At 62.4% G+C, this 18,827-nt stretch overlaps 1 protein-coding gene across 4 annotated transcripts in view; it reads right to left on the bottom strand.

Annotated features, from left to right (window-relative positions):
- Positions 1 to 18,028, bottom strand: part of ARHGAP23 (Rho GTPase activating protein 23) — a 30,960-nt gene extending 12,932 nt beyond the window's left edge. For 2 of the 4 annotated variants that reach the window (XM_061360995.1, XM_061360999.1), the window contains exons 1-2: positions 13,040 to 13,185; positions 1,243 to 1,422 (exon numbers count right to left, since the gene is read on the bottom strand). In XM_061360995.1, the coding sequence (XP_061216979.1) occupies positions 1,243 to 1,422; positions 13,040 to 13,090 (231 nt within the window). In that variant the 5' untranslated portion in view covers positions 13,091 to 13,185. Of the gene's footprint in view, positions 1 to 1,242; positions 1,423 to 4,002; positions 4,171 to 13,039; positions 13,186 to 17,985 lie in introns of those variants that run through there. The other 2 variants (XM_061360996.1, XM_061360997.1) reach the window with 2 other exon arrangements.
- Positions 18,029 to 18,827: the final 799 nt, after the last annotated feature.

Here is an 18,827-nt window from a genome sequence, read left to right as displayed (position 1 = left end):
GAGCACGGCTGAGTCAACCCCACCGAAACTCAGCCCCCGGACCTGGCTGCCCGCCGGCACCCATGGGTGCTGAGCCAGCCCCACCGCACCCAGCCCTGCCGGCTCCGGCTGCCTGCAGCTATTCCCAGTGTTCCCAGTGTCTTTCCAAGAGCATCTCCACCTCCCGGCGCTGATCCAGCTCCTTCCCACGCGGCCCCGTGTCCTCCTGCCCTGGTGCCCAATGCAGGCACCGAGTCCTGGAGGATGCTTTAGGGAGTGAAGGGGTCGGTTCAGTCCCATCCCCATGGGAAAAGCTTTTCTGCTCAGGTCCGTGTTGCCGGTGTGAGCAGGGATTTAGGGAAGCAGGATCAGGAGCCTTGGAAAAGCACCGTGACTGAGGATGCTGAGTGGGGATTCCAGGGAATTGCTTCTCCCCACCCTGTGATTCACTTCCCACTGCGCTTCCCTGTGGGGAGAAGGCAGCCAATGCCAACCCATTGGGGCTGTGGAGCTCCGGGATGATGGGAGCATCCAGGTCTGGAGCAGGGAAAGGGCTGAGATGGATGATGCAGCTCCCAGACCCTTTTCCCTTCATCTGCATGAAGCAGCCACTGCACAATATGGGGTGAGAGGAGGATTTTAGACCCCAGGAGCTTGGAGCTGGCATGGCTGAAAAGCTGGACCATTGCCTTGAGATGCAGAGGGCACCACGGTCCATGCTGGAAGCTGCTGGGTGCTTTGCCATGGTCCCTCTATCCCAATGGAAAGGTGTTGTCTGGATGAGGGCTTCTTGATGGCTCGGAGGGTGCAGGAGGTGATGGCCAACCCAGGGTTGGTCCCTCCAAAAGGCAGCACCCAGGAAGGGTCCAAGCTGCAGATCCAGCCCAAAGCTTCCAGCCAGGAAAACTGGGAACCAGCAATGGGAATTGCAGTGCTGGTGTGCAGCTCGAGCAGCATCCCAAGGATGCCAAGCCTCCCTCTGGCCTCGGGGGCTCTGAAGTGCCTTTTTCCCTGCCATTCCCAAGGATGCTGGAGCCACATCTGGAGCTGAGGGATCCTCTGCTCCCACAGCCAGCCATATCCCTGCCAAAGGCTATGGGACATCTCCAGAGGCGCTGCCAACTTGCTCAGAGCACATCCCCGAGGGCTCCTTCATCCCAGGGTACCCCAAACAAACAGGTGATGGACAACCCCATTCCCACCCTTACACCACCATCCCGCATCCCACCAGTCCCTATGGTGATGGGGGGATCCCAGCCCTACCTTGCTGCTGCAGTGCACCGCCGACTCCGGGGGGTAGACGATGAAGTGGCGCAGGGTGAAGCCGAACCCCCCTTGTGAGCTCTTCCGCAGCAGCACGGTCTTGGGGCCCACCCAGGGGAAGGAGCCCTCGGGGGGCACGTTGGCGTTTGGGGATGCCCCATCTCTCCGGCCTGGTGTTGGCTGTTGGGGGACAGGGGGGACACAAAGAGGAAGATGTCACTTCTGGAAGAGGGGGGTACAGGCAGTCCCCCCCTATGCCTGCCCATCCAAAGCCCTGTGGTTGGGGCTGGGATCTGTTTAGAGCTCTCAGGAACCCTTTTCCCTAATCCCAGTGAATTCCAGCCAAAGACCATCCCCAAAACTCCTTGGATGGGAATTTTTGGGAGAAGATGCATAGAAAGGGAATTAAAAGATGGAGGGGGGGGAATGAGCCATGCCTGGGGGTGTGGATGGGACCCAGGAGGCAGCACAGCAGGATTAGGGATGGGAGCGGATGGGGGACAAAAGGTTCCCTTTCCGATGACGCCGTGGTTATAACCTCAGGCAAGCCGGAAACAGCCGTGGGATGAGTGATGCTTCCCGAGACAGGGCAGGGACCTGGCACTGGGATGGGTGCTGGCAAAGGAGAGCAGCAAAGGGGGTCAGGAGGGCCATGGCTCCATCCCGGTGCTGGGATGGGGAACACGGCCACGGCAAAGCCACGGGCATCCTGCTTGGCACTGGGAACAGAGCTTGGAGACAGCAGGAAAACAGACCCCTTGGCTGAGCCTGGGGGGGGTTGTAGCAGTGTCCTGGTGAGGGATGCGGCTGCACATCTGGATGCACATCTGGCTGCACATCCGCCAGCCCTCCTATGGCAGGAGCAGCCCCACGGCCAAAAGGGGCAGAGGGCCCCTTCCCAGTGCCCCAGCAGCACCAATCCCTATTGAAACGGGAGAACCCAGTAACCTGGGAGCTGCAGGGCCAGGCAGGGCAGTGAGAGCCAGGCAGGACGGGTTCTCAGAGCGGGATCTCTTCCCCCACCGCAGCAGCAGGGAGCCAGCCCATCCTGGGATGAGGGTGTTAACATTCAGGCGCTGTCTGGGTTCAAGCGATGGAAGGGGAACGGGGAGGGGAAAGGGACACACAAAGGGACAGTGGCACAAAACAGCCTTTGTCTGTGCTCTGCTGAGTGGGCCTTTTCGCTGCCGGGGGGGGGAAATGTGACAGCAACTCACTAGGGCCAGGCTGAGCCCCCAGAGCCAGCACGTCCTGCATGGCCCCGCTGGTGGGGGTCCCGTCCCCATGGGGATCAAGGTCTCCATGGTGAGGGCACTGCACCCTGTGAGGCATCACCCTGGCACGGCACCCTCTCCATCACTGCCAGACCCAACCATGATGGTTTTGGGTGCTCACAGACAAGACACAGGGGCTTGGAGCAAGCTGCTCCAGGGGAAGGGGTCCCTGCCCGTGGCAGGGGTTGGAGCTGGGTGAGCTTTAAGGTCCCTTCCAACCCAAACCAGGCTGGGATCCTCTGACACCACAGATACCCCAAAACACAGCAGAGAGCAGCAATGCTCCAAACACCAGCACTGCAGAGCCAGAACTCCCCCCCACACATCACCATCATACAGGGGGTAAAGCTCCCCATGAGCCCCCAAAGCCCCAATTGGTGACCCAAAACCAGATGGCAACGGGCGCCCCACACTCCCGGGGGACCCCCATCCCTTTGCCCCGGGGCCATCCCGGCGCCTGTCCCCATCTGCGCCCTCCATTGTGTCCGTGGCTGCTGGATTATTTTTAAGCTGACAGCTGAATGTGCCCGGCTGATTTTAACCGGCACAGACAAGCCTTGGAGAGGGCAGGATCAGTGCAGACAGCACCACAGCACCGACCCGCAGGGATGGGGATGTGTGCCTGTGCTCACAGCCACACCATAGCCATGGCTATGGCTCTAACCCGAGCTTCTGTAAGTCATGGAGGAGGAGGAATCACTCGGGAACGTTCCCATCCCATAGGGACCCGGTGCTCTGATCCCGCTGGCAAGGATGGGGGTTTGCCCTCAGCATCCTTTGGGATTGTGACAGCCTCAACGTGGTGGTTTCCCCACTCCACATCCCTTGTACCCCCCATCTGACGGAGGGAATCATCCACTGCAGAGACCCAGAGACCCTGCAAACCATCCCAGGCCACCGTGCCTCAGTTTCCCTCTTCTCCCACCCCATCTTGGAGCTTTCTGAACTGCAAAGCCCCCAGTGTGGGCTTGGTTGTGCCCCTAACTTGGACATCCCCTCAGCGGGAGATGCTCGGGCTCCCCCAGCATCGGGCTGACACTTGATTTGTCACCTCAGCCATTTGTCCCCAGCACCCCGTCCCCCATCCCCACAGAGGCCGGTTCCTTAATGCCTTTTTGGCTGGATTTTAATTGCAATTCAGGCCAGACAGCCCTAACGCCTGCGAGGTCCCTTTCCCCCCCCTCACGGCACCGGTGTCACCTGCACCCCATGTCCCCATGCCATCCCGCTGCCCCATGGACAGGCAGAACAAAGGAGGGTTATCTCTGCATCCTAAGGGGCAGGATCCATCCCCCCTCCCGGACACGGCGAGTGGGTACCAAACACCCAGGCACAGCCCTGCCCTTGCCGGCAGCTTCCAGCCCTGCACCGGGGAATCAAACCGGGACCCCCAACCCCAGCCTCCGGTACAGAGGGGCCGCAGCACAGCCCCCCCCCTCCAGCCCCTTCCCTCCCGTCCGAACCCATCGCGAAGCGCGGTTCTCACCCGCTTGCACCCATGGGTGCGGGGCCCGGCGGGGCCGCGGTGCGGGCTGCCCGCAGCGAACCGGCGCAGGCTGCTCAGCCACAGGCAGCGGGGCTCGGGGTCGCTGCAGTCCACCCCGACCGGCAGCTCCAGCCGCCAGCCCCGGCCCGCTCGCTCCACGCTCCACAGCCTCTTGCTCAGCACCAGCACCGGGCTGGGGGGGGCCGGGGCCCGCAGGGGGGAGCCCCGCAGCACCCGCCGGGACCCCCGAGCCCCGCTGCCCGCGCTCTCCTCCACCATGCGGGCAGGGGGGCTCAGGCGGCAGCCGGAGAGGGAACGGGCTCAGGCATCGGCGCCTTCCGTGGCTGCAGCCCTGAGGTGGGACGGGGAGGGTGGGATGGGAGGGGGGGATGGACGGGGGGAGGGACGGGGGAGGGTGGGAGGGAGGGAGGGTGGGGTGGACGCAGGGTGAGATGGGTGGGTGGAGGGAGGGATGGAGGGAAGGATAGAAGAATGGATGGAGGAATGGATGGATGGAGGGATGGAGGGAGGGAGGGAGGGAGGGAGGGAAGGAAGGAAGGAAGGAAGGAAGGAAGGAAGGAAGGAAGGAAGGAAGGAAGGAAGGAAGGAAGGAAGGAAGGAAGGAAGGAAGGAAGGAAGGAAGGAAGGAAGGAAGGAAGGAAGGAGGGAAGGAAGGAAGGAAGGAGGGAAGGAAGGAAGGAAGGAAGGAGGGAAGGAAGGAGGGAAGGAAGGAGGGAAGGAAGGAAGGAAGGAGGGAAGGAAGGAAAGAAAGAAGGAAGGAAGGATAGAAGAAGGGAGGGAGGAAGGATAGAAGAAGGGAGGGAGGAAGGATAGAAGAAGGGAGGGAGGAAGGATAGAAGAAGGGAGGGAGGGATGGATGGATGGATGGAGGAATGGATGAAAGGATGGTTGAAAGGATGGATGGATGGAAGGATAGAAGAATGGATGGAGGAATGGAGGGATGGAGGGAGGGAGGGAGAGAATGAGGGAGGGAGGGAGGGAGGGAGGGTTGGGTGGATGGATGGAGGAATGGACGAAAGGATGGATGAAAGGATGGCTGGCTGGCTGGCTAGATGGATGGATGGATGGATGAAAGGATGGATGGAGGGATGGAGGGATGGAGGAATGGATGGAGGGATGGAGGAATGGATGGAAGGATGTATGGAGGAATGGACGAAAGGATGGATGAAAGGATGGATGGATGGATGGATGGATGGATGGATGGATGGATGGATGGACAAAGGGATGGATGGAGGGATGGATGGATGAAAGGATGAAAGGATGGATGGATGGAGGAATGGATGGGGGGATGGATGGAGGAATGGATGGAGGGATGGATGGAGGGATGAAGGGAGGGATGGAGAGAGGGATGCAGAGAGGGATGAATGGAGGGTGGGATAGACAGAGGGTGGGATGGAAGCTGGGTGGGATGGATAGATGCATGGATGGATGCATGGAGGACAGCCAGCCACACACCCCAGCTGGGGCTCCAGCCCACCGTCCCCCCCATGCCTGCAGTGTCCCTTTGCCAGGACTTTCCCTTTTTCCTTTCTTTCTTTCTTCCAGGTTACTCTTTTCTGTTTTCCCATCTGCCCCTTCCTCCTCCATCACCCCGGGGCCGCATCCACCCTCCCCACTTCCTCCTCGCCCTCCTCCCGGCCCCTTCCTCCCTTCCTCCCTTCCTTCCTTCCTCTGCTCACTCACACAGGGCACCGGGCGATGCTGGGGACAGGGAGGGGGACAGCGGGGGTAGCACCAGTGGGTTCTACAAGGGGGCTTCGAGTCACCCCTGGTCCCCTCCATCCCACACAGCAGGGACACATGCACAGCCCCAGGCTCTGATGCTGCAGCACCACAGGGACCCACAAAGCCCCTCAAGCCTCCTGCTCAGTGCCTTTGTCAAAAGGCGATGGCTCCAAAGCCATCACTTCCCAAACCATGAGTTCCCCTCCATCTCCCATTTTGGGGGATACCCAGGGCTGCAGGTCCCTGTTGCTTCCCATGCATGGAGACATCAACCCCTACGGTTCAACCCTGAGCTGAGCCAGACCATGGGAGGAGGAAGGAAAACGGCAGCCCCATGGTGAGCCCGGACACCAGAGCAGGGCGATGCCTCCCCCTCCTTGTCCCTGCCCCTGTCCCCGCTCGAGGGGGTCCCGCACCGCATTCCTGCCGTGCTGGAGCCCGAGGAGAGGCACATGCGGCCGCGCCGGGACATGCCGGGCATTGCTGGGATTGCAGCCCTGGGGCCAGCATCCTGCTCCCCATGGCCCCTCGGCTCCACCAGCGGGACCAGCACGGTGCCATGCACCCAGTGCCCACAGCCAGCAGCGAGGGGGACCCCTGCATGGTGGCAGTGCCTCGGCATCCACAGGATCACAGAATGCTTTGGGTTGAAGGGACCTTGAAGCTCATCCAGCTCCAACCCCTGCCACAGGCAGGGACCCCTTCCATTAGAGCAGCTTGCTCCAAGCCCCTGTGTCCAACCTGGCCTTGAGCACTGCCAGGGATGGGGCATCCTGCACTCCCTGCACTTCCCAATGGCATTCAGCACATCTATCCTGGCCAAAGTGCCAAGGCTGTGGCCCCAAACAGTCCCAATGCTTGCTCCAAGCCTCACTGAGGGCTGAATTGATTGCTTGGTGACACCACGACACCATCCCAGCACCTCCATACTGGCAACCCAAGGAGAAACTGAGATGGGAAAAGGCAGGAGCCAAATCCCTGCCATTGCCTTCCTCACCCTGTGTGCATGCTGTGGGTCTCCCATGGGAGCCACTCCAGCACATCCCAGCAGGAAGAGGGGCCTGAGACAAGGATAACAGAGCTATGGGTGCAAGCAGAGCCCGGGGGTTGCTTTCAGTTAAGGGGGGGCAAAAAGCATCTTGCCACAGCGGGATGGCTCCATCCGGGAACACCCTGGGAACAGCGGATGCGATCCTGCCACCTCCATCCCATCTTCCCCAGCATCACTGAGGCCCTGGGGGCAGGGGGGGTGGCTGGGGGTCCCTGTACCCCCATAGTGGAGGGAGGGGGGGGGGGATCTCGAGGAGGATGGGCCCCAGGCTTGTTCCCGCAGCCCAAAGCAGGAAAGGTCAAGCAGCGTTGGCGGGGGCAGATTCCACCCCGTGGAATGCGAGCGCTCCTGGACGCCTTCCAAACCCCTTGTGTTTTGCACAGGAGTGTCCTAAATACGCAGCCAAACAGGAGCAAGGGGGAAAGGCAGCGGCGTTCCCGGCATGCCCCGGTACCGGCACACGCTCAACGCGCACCCATGGGTACCGGTGCCGGCATCGCCTCCCTGATGGGAAACAGCACCCAGGCAGCCTTTCCCAAGGGGGTCTCCCTATTCCCCACCTCCCTGCCCCATGCTCCCAGGGCTCTCCCACCCTGCCCAGGTCATGGAGGTGGTGGTCGCATTTAGGGGGGACACCCCACAGCATCCCAGTGCCACCAGCGGCAGCTGTGGGGCTATCGCAACCCTTGGCATGCAGCGAGGATCACGTCATGCCTGGGGCAGGAACAGAGGACAGAGGGACAGGCAGCTGCCGGTCCTGCCACCACCACTGCGTGCTGGGATCGGCCCCAGCATCCCTCCTCCAGCACCGCTTTCCATGCAGGAAGGAGGTTTTATCCCAGCATGGAGCCCCACAGCATGCAAGGGAAGGGAGGGGATGCAAACATTAATCCCTCCAGAACGGTGAGCTGGGATTAGGGTCAGAAAAATGAGGTTTTAATAGGATTTTTGGGGAGGAGAAAGCCGTGTTGAGACAAGAAGTCATTCCCAGCCCTTGGACGGCAAAGCCATTGCCTGCTCCCACTTTAGGACCCCCCCAGTGCCCCTTGGTCCCAGGCAGCATCTGGGGAGGCATCACCCCAAAGGGAGCCAAGAGCAGGGGCTGCCTGCACCCAACCCATGCACCCCAGGGCATAATCCAGCAGCAGGGCCTGGCCATGGGGATGTGGTAGCAGGAGAAGGGGGACAGCATGGAGGTGATGGCACTGGGAGAAGCCAGCCCCATCCTCCAGGATTACCAACCCCAGGAGAAAGCGTTTTAATTCTCCTTAACCCAAACCAGGGCTGAGGAGCTTTGCGGCTCAGCAGGGATTTAGGGGGTGCTGGCTTGCTTGCACACAGCCAGCACATGCTGCCAGCCCCCCAGAACGCCCCAGCACGGCTGCATCCCATAGGGAGATGCTGGGAAGCGGATGCACATCCCATGCAGAAGCAGCAGCATCGGGAATGGGAGGCAGCAACGCTTTGGTGATGCAGAGAACCCCCCCACAGGTGCCTCCCAATGACTCCCAGTATCCCCCATGCCACATCCCAGCCTGGGCAGGGATGCACTATCCATAGGCAGGGTGGGGATTCTGGGGATGGCTTTTGGTTGTCAGGGTTGGGGATGCCCTGAGCATCCACTACGTTGCTCAACAGATTCCTCCTTTCCCACCCCATCACTGTACCCACGCCAACCCCATGGATATCCCAGTGGAATGGGACACAGCCACCAGGACCACAGCTTGAGTGCCATCCTCATCCTCACAGACAGCTCCAGGGATGGCACAGGGTGCAGGACATGCAAAGCTTGGCAGCACTGGACCCACTGCCCAATCCCATCCCACACTGGGACCATGTGCGCGGATGGGGAACCGCATCCCCATCATCCGAAGCGGCCAGGACATGGGTGATGTTTCCTGGGTGACACCAAGCCAAGACTAAGGAGGAGGCTGGAGGAGCCACAGGGAGGCTCTCAGACACCCCCCCCTGCTCTGTGCTCTGCTCTGGGTGTGAACGTGGGGAAGGAAATCGCTTTGTTCCTTCCCAACACCAACTCTTATCTCGACAGCGCCTCCTTCACAGCCCAGCGCCGGGTCCCCGCTTGGCTCCATCCCCTCCCGGCCACGTCGTGACCAAACTGAGCTCCCTTTGGCAGGATGTGGCTCCAGCACCACACCTCCAAGAGCCCCCCCAGGGCATCCCTGTCAGCCGGGATGAGGGGACATCACATCCCCTGTTCATGCAGAACCCCCGTCCCCGTGGTGCCACCATCCTGGGGTCTCTTCCTTTAGAGCATCCCCAAACCCCCTCCATTCCCCATCCCATGTCCCACAGGTCCCCAGACACACAGCTCATCCTTAACACACAGCACCATAGGGGGACGTGGCTCCATGGGGACAAGGGATGCGATCCACACCAGGTCTGAGCTCGGTGGGGATGTGCCCAATGGCCCAAACCCTGTAGGAGAGGCTGGGAAGCACGGATCCAAAGTGACAGCGAGGAGGTGACCGAGGGTCTGCCTTCACCCCCAGCTCCTCATTCTCTCCCTGTCCTAAGTGGTGTTATCAGCAGCAAGCCCTAGAAAAGGACCAGGATTCCGTTTCCTGTTTTTCCCATGGAAAACCTCAAATAGAAGCTGGCCTCATTACTGCAGGTTTTCGGGTCCCTGTTTTTTTCAGCAGCACTAACAATGAGCCATTTCCTCCGGCGGCTCCGAGAGGCACCTTAATAACGCAAATCCTACCCATGGAGGTCAAGGCTCCTTCCAGCCTCTGCCCTGCTCAAGGCCAGGGGCCCGGGGTGGGGACCAGGGACGTGCACCCCTCATATGGTGGAGGGACCCCTTGTACCACCCCAGGGATGGGGTGGAGCAAAGGGGTGGGTGATGCTCAGGGAGGGGGATGCGCACAAGGGGCAAATCCCACATCCCTCAATGGATGGGGGCAATAAAGAAGCCTCCCTCCAGCCGCTGCGAGGACAAGAGGGAGCTTTGGGGACCACCACGTTCCCACAGCACCTCCTGCTCTGCTGCAGCCTTAAAACCCAGTGGTGCTTTCCTGCTGTTAGAAGCAGCCCAACATTCCTCCACAGCCTACGCGCATCCATAAACCCAAGGACCGGCCTGTCCCCCCCTTGCTCCATCACCTCCCCATCCCACCCAGGGACAGCAGCATCCTGCCACTGGTGCCACACCAGTCACCACCAGCCCCGGCCCCCTGCCTCGCACGGCACTGAAAGAGCCCAGTGTGTGCCACAATAGCACAATTGTCCCCCAGAGCCATCGGGCTCCATCCCACCCGCCCCAGGGCTGCCCCACGCGCTCGGCCACATCAAGGGCCCCACTGTTGCCATTGGGGTTGCTGGGTGGGGGGGAAGGCAACTGTGGGGTGACACGGCTGTGGGTGCTGCTATGGGGGTGCCACTGGTGGTGGGTATCTTACAGCAGAGCAATGGGACCTGCCTGGATGCACATCATGGGGGGGACCCAGCTCTGGATTGGGAATTATGGTAGGAATCTCATCCCTATCCCAGTCTGGACACAGCTCACTGCAGCCCCAGCTCCCTCCTGCTGCAGCAGAGTCTTAACCAAGCAAAGCACTTGCAGGCAGAGGCAAGGGGGATCCTGCTGGATCCCTTTCTGGGGTCAACACCCCCATAGCCAAAGCCATTCTATTATGGCCACTTGATGACCCTCAACCACCCTTTTCCTTGGGGAGAGCCCAGCTCCAACTCCCATTTTCCCAGCATGGCTGGGGAATGGCACCAATCCCTTATCCCAGCCACGCTATGAAATCCAGGAGCTGGGAACCACAGGGCATGCACCTGATTCCCACCGACGTGCCAGACCACGACGCTGCGGGTCTTGCAACACGTCTCACTGTGGCAATTAGGGAAGACTTAATGAAATCCTAGGATAAGCAGCTATGGAAAAGGGAGTCCCAGCCGCTTCGGATGCTCGGAGCCAGTGCTGGAGACATCTGGTCCATAGCCAGGAGGTTGGCGGCAGGTTTAAAGCAACCACCCTGCTTTACAACCTGGGGCATCCCAAGGCGGGCTGGGCCGGCTCCTGGAAAGCCGGATGGGTTTGGGAGCAGGAGGCAGGGCTCAGCCCTGCTGCTCGCGGCCCAGAGGCGGCCAGGTCGATAGTTTCCAACTTGAGAGCTTAAAATAGGTCATCTATCTCCATTCCTTTTTAAATCAGGTCCTGCTGCCTGCTGAAGACAAACTTGGTTTATTAATGGGATGGCTCCGACTTGAAACCGAAGCTTTTTTTTTGTCCCCTTTTAATGAGAATAAAAAGCCATTCCCTGGAGCTCAGGAGCTTCCCAACACGACCCCCTTCATCCCTGGGTGTTTTCTGCTTAAAGTGGGGAAAGACACCAAAACGCAGCTCCGAGGATCCTGGGATGTGCTCATGCAGCTCCCACCGCACCACCGGTACCAGCCCCAGTCCCACACCAAGAGCTGTCACCACGTCCCCCATGCTTGCAGCATCAACCCCCCCACCAGAGACCACAGTCCCCACTCCCTGCAGTGGTTCCTTGGCACTTCACACTGCAGATGACAGCACTTGGGCAGCGCTGCCAGCCCTGGGAGGCTTTGGGACATTAAACATCACCCATCAGTCCCCCTGCGGCGCAAGAGACGGGTGCCAGCGGTGCCAGCACATGATGCCAGCCAGGTCAAGGTTAAAGCCACAGCAGCAGCGAGGTCAGAACCCTTCATGGGGACCCCATTGCGGGCAGCCGGACCCTGGGGTGGCATCACGCCACATGCCCCAGTGCGGCGCCGGTGCCAGGTTTTGCGCTTGCAAGGCGGGATTGCGGCACCGAGCACAGGCTTTTCCTGTCTTTCAAGTTCAGGGCTCAGAAAGAAAGGGAAGGGAAGGGGGGGCAAAAAGGCATTAAGAAACTCAGTTTGCCGAGAGCACCGGTAAATAGGGGCATCAGGACGGAGGCAGAGCCGCATGGGGATGAGGGCAGCATCCACTGGTCAAAGGCCTGGGGGACAGCGGGGTGCAGCCCCGGGGATGGCCGTTGGGCTGGATTTCTGCTTGCTCAGCACAAAGTCCTCGCTGGAGGATTGCAAAGGGCCTTCCACCACTGTAATAACTTGCTCCCAAGTCACCCAGAGCCCCAACTCACCCATAGGGCGGAGGTGGGCACTAAGCAAAGCCCCTACGCTAGGTCCTGCCCACCCAAAAGGGCAGATTTCACCCCCAAAAAAGCAGCTTTCAAGAGCGTGGCAATTCTGACTGCAAGCACTCAATGGTACAGAGTAAGCAGGGAGGAATCTGAAGAGAAACCATGATTAATGCTCAGCCGCTGCAACGAGCAGCACTCCCCATATCTGAACCATTTCACACACCCCAATTAATCCTTTGAGGCTGGTTATTAGCCCCATGGCCAGGCCGAGGAAGCCGAGTTCAAATAACCAGGAACTGAGGAACAGAGGCCGAATTCAGCTCTAGGGCAAGGACGTGCAAGCTCTGCTCGAATCAACCGGCGTTGTGCCAGCCCGGCACCGCGGCCGCATCCCCGGCGTGCCCCCCATCACCGGCCCCCATCCCCACCCCACGCCTTCTCCGGGCTTTGGCATGAAATGGGCAGGAAATGGGGTTTTAGACGACGGCTGGGCTGGGCTTTCTTGGCACCACGGGAGACGGGAATGGCCCCAGCGCCTGCGGGGCGATGCCGGTGCCCACGCCACGGGAGGAGCATCCGAAGCGTGGGGCAGTGGGGATGCAAATACCTTGGAGGCTGAGGGCCTGCTTGAAGCCCTGTGTAGGGGCAGGACAGGACCTCGAGGGGCTATGGGCACATTGAGGGGGGGTCTCTGCCTGCCCAGTGCTGGTGGGGATGGAGCTGGCAGGGATGGAGCAGCCGGGCCCAGAAGGAAAGAGCCCAGCCTGAAGTTATGGAGGAAACACACGTGGGTGATCGCGGTTCTTGTCCCACCAAGGGGAAGCCCAGCCCCAAGCTCTCGCCTTCAGCCCCATGGCCGGATCCAGGCGCCTCAGCCCCACCGCCCTGCCACGACACCACTGCGGATGGTCACCGGTGACGAGTCACCGCGGCCACCATCGCCCGTGGCACACAGCGGGCACCGGAACCCTCTGGTCCCACTGCCCCCCGAGGAGCCCGGGCATCGCCCAGCCCCGCTGCCGGACGTCGGCGCCATGCCAGCACCCCCAGTACCTCCCAGTTCCCCCAGTCCACAGCCTCCCCGGTCCACCCGGTATCACCCAGTGCCGCTCACCGCGGGGGAAGGCGGCGGGATCCCGACCAGGCAGAAGGCGATCCCATTCATCGGGGCGCGGCGGCCGGGCTCGGCTTGGTCCGGCCCGGCTTAGCAAGGCTCGGCTCAGCTCGGCTCGGCTCGGCTCGGCTCGGCTCGGCCCGGAGCAGCCCGGCTCAGCCCGATGAGGCTCGGAGCGGTGCGGTCCCGCCCGGCCCCGCACGATCCGGCTCGGCTCAGCTCGGCTCAGCTCGGCTCGGTTCGGGCTGGGCCGGCTCCGGCCCCGGTTGCGGCTCCGCCTCCTCCGGGCGCCCTCGGCGGCGGGCGGGGCGCGGCTGGGACCGCCCCGACGGGAGGGACCGCGGGCATCGGGAGAGCGGGATGGGGAGAGCCAGGAACACCCAGGGAGCGGGACGGGGACGGGACGTGGATGGGGACCAGGACCAAGCAAGGGACATCCAGGGACAGGGATATGGGTGGACAGGGAACACCCAGGGACCAGGACAGGGACAGGACATTCAGGGACGTGGATGGACAGGGGACACTCAGAGAACAGGACACGGACACCCAGTAGCAGGACCAAGCAAGGGACATTCGGAGACAGGGATGGACAGGGGACACTCAGGAGCAAGGACACAGATGGGGATGGGACACCCAGGGACCAGGATAGGGATGGGGATGGGGATGAGACACCCCAGGATGTGCAAGGGACACCCAGGACAGGACAAGCCAGGACAGGAACCAGGAACAGAACTGACCAGGGCAGGCACAGAGGGATCATGGAACAGCAGGACGGGGACTGGCAGGACAAGGCCAAGGCTGGGCAATGCGGGAGGAGGAGCAGGGAAGGGCACACGGTCAGGGGGACGGGAGTGATGGGGACTGGCACAGGCAGACAACAGGGACGGAAACACCAGGATTGGGGCTGACAGAGGGACAAAGGCTGACACAGACCCACAGCGAAAGGAAACGGCAAAGACGGGAAACAGCAGGAGAGATGGATGGAGCCCGGCCTGGCAGACAGAGGGACGGGAACAGCCAGACAGGCCCCAGCCCGGCTCAGGCCGCTTGGACCACAGCAGAGCATCCCAAAGCTGTCATTAAGCAGCCACTGAGCAAATCACCTCCCACACCCGAGTCTCGGGGTGCAAACAGCACCTCAGAGGTGCTTTGGTGACAGCAGGCGACTGTGTTGCTGCGGCACAAGCCCAGAGTCACCACCGGCTTGAGCTCGGCACATGGCATGGAATAGGCACAGCCAGGACCCAGCCTTGGGGTGATGGAGGCAACACCGGATGGGAAACAGAGCCGCACGTGATGGGAAAGCTGGAGGAGGCAGGAAACCGGGAAGGAGTGATGGGCACAGCCCACTGGGATGCACGGACACAGGGGATGGAGCCTATGGGGGGCTGAGCCCAAGGCAGTGCAGGGTGGTCGCCCAGCCTCCCATCACAGCACCCTGAGGGGGCTCCTCTGCTGCAGGCGGTGTCACCATCCTCATCCCAGGCTCCATGCACAAGCACCACGGCAGACACAAGGCTTGTGCCAAGGGCTCTGGCACATCCATGCCGTGTCCTAGGGTCAGCGCCAGCCCTGAGGGCTGCCAGCACCAGGGGTTTGTGACACAATCGAGCAAGTCTGTGTCAACAACGGCTTCCTGGAGAAACCTCAGCATCACCAGAACAAACACGGGCACGGAAACACCGGGCACTGGGAGCTGGAGAGAGGCCACAGGGCCTGATCCTCCTTAAGGGCATGTCCTGCTTGGCCGGTGGCTCCTGCAGTGCTGCTCGCCCCCTCCCCGTGCTCCATGCACAGCCACACAAGCACAGGTGAATGGGACAGCATCTCCATCCCAGGATGCTGAAACAGCCGCACTGGGGCGCAGCACCCACAGCAACAGGGAGGTGGGATTGGGGGGGTCCTGCACTCTGCCAGCACCCCAAGGGCACCCATAGCAGCGCTGCCACCGCCGCTGTTCCCTGCCTTGGGAGCCATCCCACAACCGGAGGGAGGGAATGAACAGTCGGATGTGGATGAGGGGACGTTTCCTCCCCTGCAGCCGGATGCCTGCAGCCTGGCTCTGGCCACCCTCCACCCCTGCTCCGCACCCTACAATGGGTCCCTCTGTCCCCAGTACCCTTCTTGGGCCAGCACCTCCCTCCTGTGTGCAGCGGAGCAGCTCCGGGTCCCGCTGGGATGCGCTGCATCCCCCCCGCATGGACCAGCCGCAAGCCTGGCACTGAAGAGCCATTGCTGGCAGGACTTGCACATGGACCCCAGGACTCCTGTGGGCCCCCCAGTGCCACCCTCACTGGGGAGGTGACACGGCCCGAGCTGGCCATGGTCACCCCGATGCCACCCAGAGGCAGGGAGGGACCCTTGGTGAGCTGAGGGACAAGCAGCCGCCCCCAGCAACAGGTGACCCCATTGTGGGGTGCACAAACTGGGGGGGGCGATGATGCAAAGAGACCCCCCCAAAACCCCAGCCCCTCTCCAGAGGCAGCTTTTCCATAGGGATCCCTAAGGAGAAGGTGCCACCATGCCCCCTCCCTCCTCTTCCCGGCCCTCTTTGTCTGCACCCCAGCACCAAGACCCCTTTTGCACCCCCAGGGGACACCCGGCTCCCCCATCCCCATGCACAGGGATGGGATGGCACCGGCACAGCATTCCCAAGCTAGCATCACCACTCACCCACACCCCATTCCATCACCATCCACCCGAACAGCACGGCAGCCACCCCGCTGTCAGGTTCAGCAGAGCAGATCCCATCACATCTCATCCTCCTCGGTGCCCATCCCAAATCCCAGCAGCTGGAGAAGCGGATCTGGGGGAGCGTGAGCCCCCCCCCCCCCCCACAACCCGCCCCAAGCCGCTCCCCTATGGAGCCACAGACAAAGGGAAATGAGAGGAGAATCCCAGCTTTAGGTTTTAACCTAATCCTATGAATTCAATGAAGAAAAGCAACAAAACCAGGGCACCGGCGTGGCTGGAGGAGCAGCAGCATCGCAGCAGGACACAGCATCACCGAGCCCAGAGCAGGACCGTGCGCTGCCCATGGGGACGGGTGTTGGGTGCCCATCACCGCGGCCTCACGGCGCTCAGCACCACCCCCCCCCCCCCCCCCCGACCCCAAGCAGACACCTCCCATCCAAGAGCTGCTCTTCCCTCGGCAACCACCGCGGCACGAAGCCATTTTGAGCCGGCGGCGGCGAGAGGAAGGGGTGCGGGCCCCAAACCCTCCTATCCCGGCTGCGGGGATAAACAAGAGCAAGGCAGAGGAGGGGGGGGGATATGGGGTGGGATGGGGCGAGGAAACGCGCAGGGACTCAGGTGCTCATCGCGCACCAGGGAGGGGCTGAAGCGGGGACCCCTCGCTTCGGGCATCCCCGGCTGCCCATCGCCATCGGGGATGCGGCCGGGGCTGCCCTCGCTGCTTGGGGCCCGGTCCACGCCAACCTCCTGCTGCTGCCGCCGGCCTAAAGCCACCGCGGCTGCTCCATCGGCGTCGCTGCCAATGGGGAAGGCGTGCGGAGCTCCGGAGCTCCTCTGCATTGCAGCTGGATGGGCACGAACGGGGATGCTGGCAATGGGAATGCAAGCTCTGAGACACGGCAAGCAGCCGGGGGGTTTGGGTGTGGGGGGCACCCACGCTCACAGCAGCAGGGAGGATGCTGTATTGGGGTTGCAGCCTGGGGATGGGGATGGCAGAGCATCACGTGCAGCACCCGTGTTGGATTCGGATGCTCTTGGGTAGGTGGATGTGAGCTCCTGCAGACCCAGGTTGGGCATGGGGTGCTCACAAGCACGCAGACCCCAACACAGAACCATAGAATGGAAGGGACCTTAAAGCTCCTCCAGCTCCAAGCCCTGCCATGGGCAGGGACCCTACCACTAGAGCAGGATGCTCCAAGCCCCTGTGTCCAACCTGGCCTTGGACACTTTGCTGCGTGCTGAGGATGTGTCATGCCCAAAGCAGTGGCTCTGCCCTGGTCCCCCTGAGCAGCCCCAGACCAGGGGCACACACGAGGCATTAAATCCTTCTCTCAGATCTAGGCCAAGCCAGGATGGGGAAGACCGGAGGCAGAGCCTGGGGGTACTGATGCTGTGGGAAGGGAGCTGGACCCCACACTGGTGCTCACAGCAAGTGGGGTGAGACACACCTCGGGGGGAGATGGAAACCTGGGGCAGAGCAGGGACCATCCCCTCTGTCCCTTCCATGTCGGGTGAAGAAACCATCCCCATGGCAGAGGGACCTGGGCTGGGCAAGCACCCATGGGTGCCCATGCAGGGAGCCCACGCACATGCCACAGCCTGTGGGAGCGCTGGTGTCAGTGGGGCAGGGATGGGACATGAGGACCCAGGGTGGACAGGCAGTGATGCAGGGGTCCTGGGGGTCCCCCAGTTGGTGGTTGGGGGGGGGCAGCCGGTGGCTGATCATAGGGTGGGATGCAGGGGGGTGATGGGGGGTGATGGGGAGGTCCTGTGGGGGTGATGGGGGAACAGAGAGGTGATGGGGCAGTGATGGGGAGTGATGGGGGAGCAGGGGGGCAATGGGGAGGTGCGGGAATTGGATGGAGGAGTAAGGGGGTGATGGGGGTACCAGGAGGGTGATGCTAGGGTGGGATGCAGGGGGGTGATGGGGAGATGCTGGGGGTGATGGGGAGATGCCGGGGGTGATGGGGAAATGCTGGGGGTGATGGGGAGGTGCCGGGGGTGATGCTGGGGAAGGCGGGTGGGGACCCTGCACGGCAAAAAGGGATCCCTGAGCAGCAGGTGGGGAGCACGGGGGGGGGCAGGCGGGGTCTCCCCGGCAGCGGGAGGGGTCCCCGCTGTCCCGGTTGGGGGCTGTCCCCAGCCTTCGGTCCCCGGAGCGGCGCCGCGCCCGGGGGTGCTGGACCCGTCCCTGTGCCTGTGCCGGTGCCGGTGCCGGTGCCGGTGCCGGTGCCGGTGCCGGCCGCTCCTACCTGCTCCATGGGGCCGGCGCGGCGGGCGGGCCGCGGGCCATGGGCCGGTGACGGTGCCGGTGGCGATCCCGATCCCGATCCCGGTCCCGGTCCCGGCGCGCCCCGGTGCGGCCCCGCCGCTGCCGCTGCCGCCGCTGCCGCCGCCTCTCGCCGCCGCCGCCCACGCCCGGCGCCGCCCGGCGCATCCCGGGAGCGGCGTCATGTGAGCGGCGGAGGGGGGGGGACCGCGCCCGGCCCCCCCCGGGGAACCCACCGCAACCCCCACCTCCAACCCCTCCATCCCATCCCCTCCATCCCAACCCCTCCATCCCAACCCCTCCATCCCATCCCCTCCATCCCCTCCCCTCCATCCCAACCCCTCCATCCCAACCCCTCCATCCCATCCCCTCCATCCCAACCCCTCCATCCCATCCCCTCCATCCCATCCCCTCCATCCCATCCCCTCCATCCCATCCCCTCCATCCCAACCCCTCCATCCCCTCCTCTCCATCCCATTCCCTCCATCCCAACCCCTCCATCCCATCCCCTCCATCCCAACTCCTCCACTCCAATCCTCCCATCCCTTCGCCCCATCGCCTCCACCCCAACCCTCCCATCCCAACCCCTCCATCTCAAACCCCCAACCCTTCCATCCCGTCCCCTCCATCCCTCCTTCCAGCACAACCTGGCATCCTGCTTCCCACCTCTTGCCTCCTCATCCTCCATCCATCCATCCATCCATCCATCCATCCATCCATCCATTCCTCTTACCCCTCTTACCCCTTCCTTTTTCCATCCATCCATCCATCCATCCATCCATCCATCCCCACCCTTCCACCCACTCCTCCCTTCTCCCAAGGGAT

Source organism: Neopsephotus bourkii, unplaced genomic scaffold, assembly GCF_033783945.1.
Source record: "Neopsephotus bourkii isolate Nb327-2 ecotype Australia unplaced genomic scaffold, CSIRO-AGI_Nbou_v1 NB_1044, whole genome shotgun sequence".
Classification (NCBI taxonomy): Eukaryota; Metazoa; Chordata; class Aves; order Psittaciformes; family Psittacidae; genus Neopsephotus; species Neopsephotus bourkii.
The sequence above is the reverse complement of the archived record's forward strand: the minus strand, read 5'-3'. Positions and strand labels throughout refer to the sequence as shown.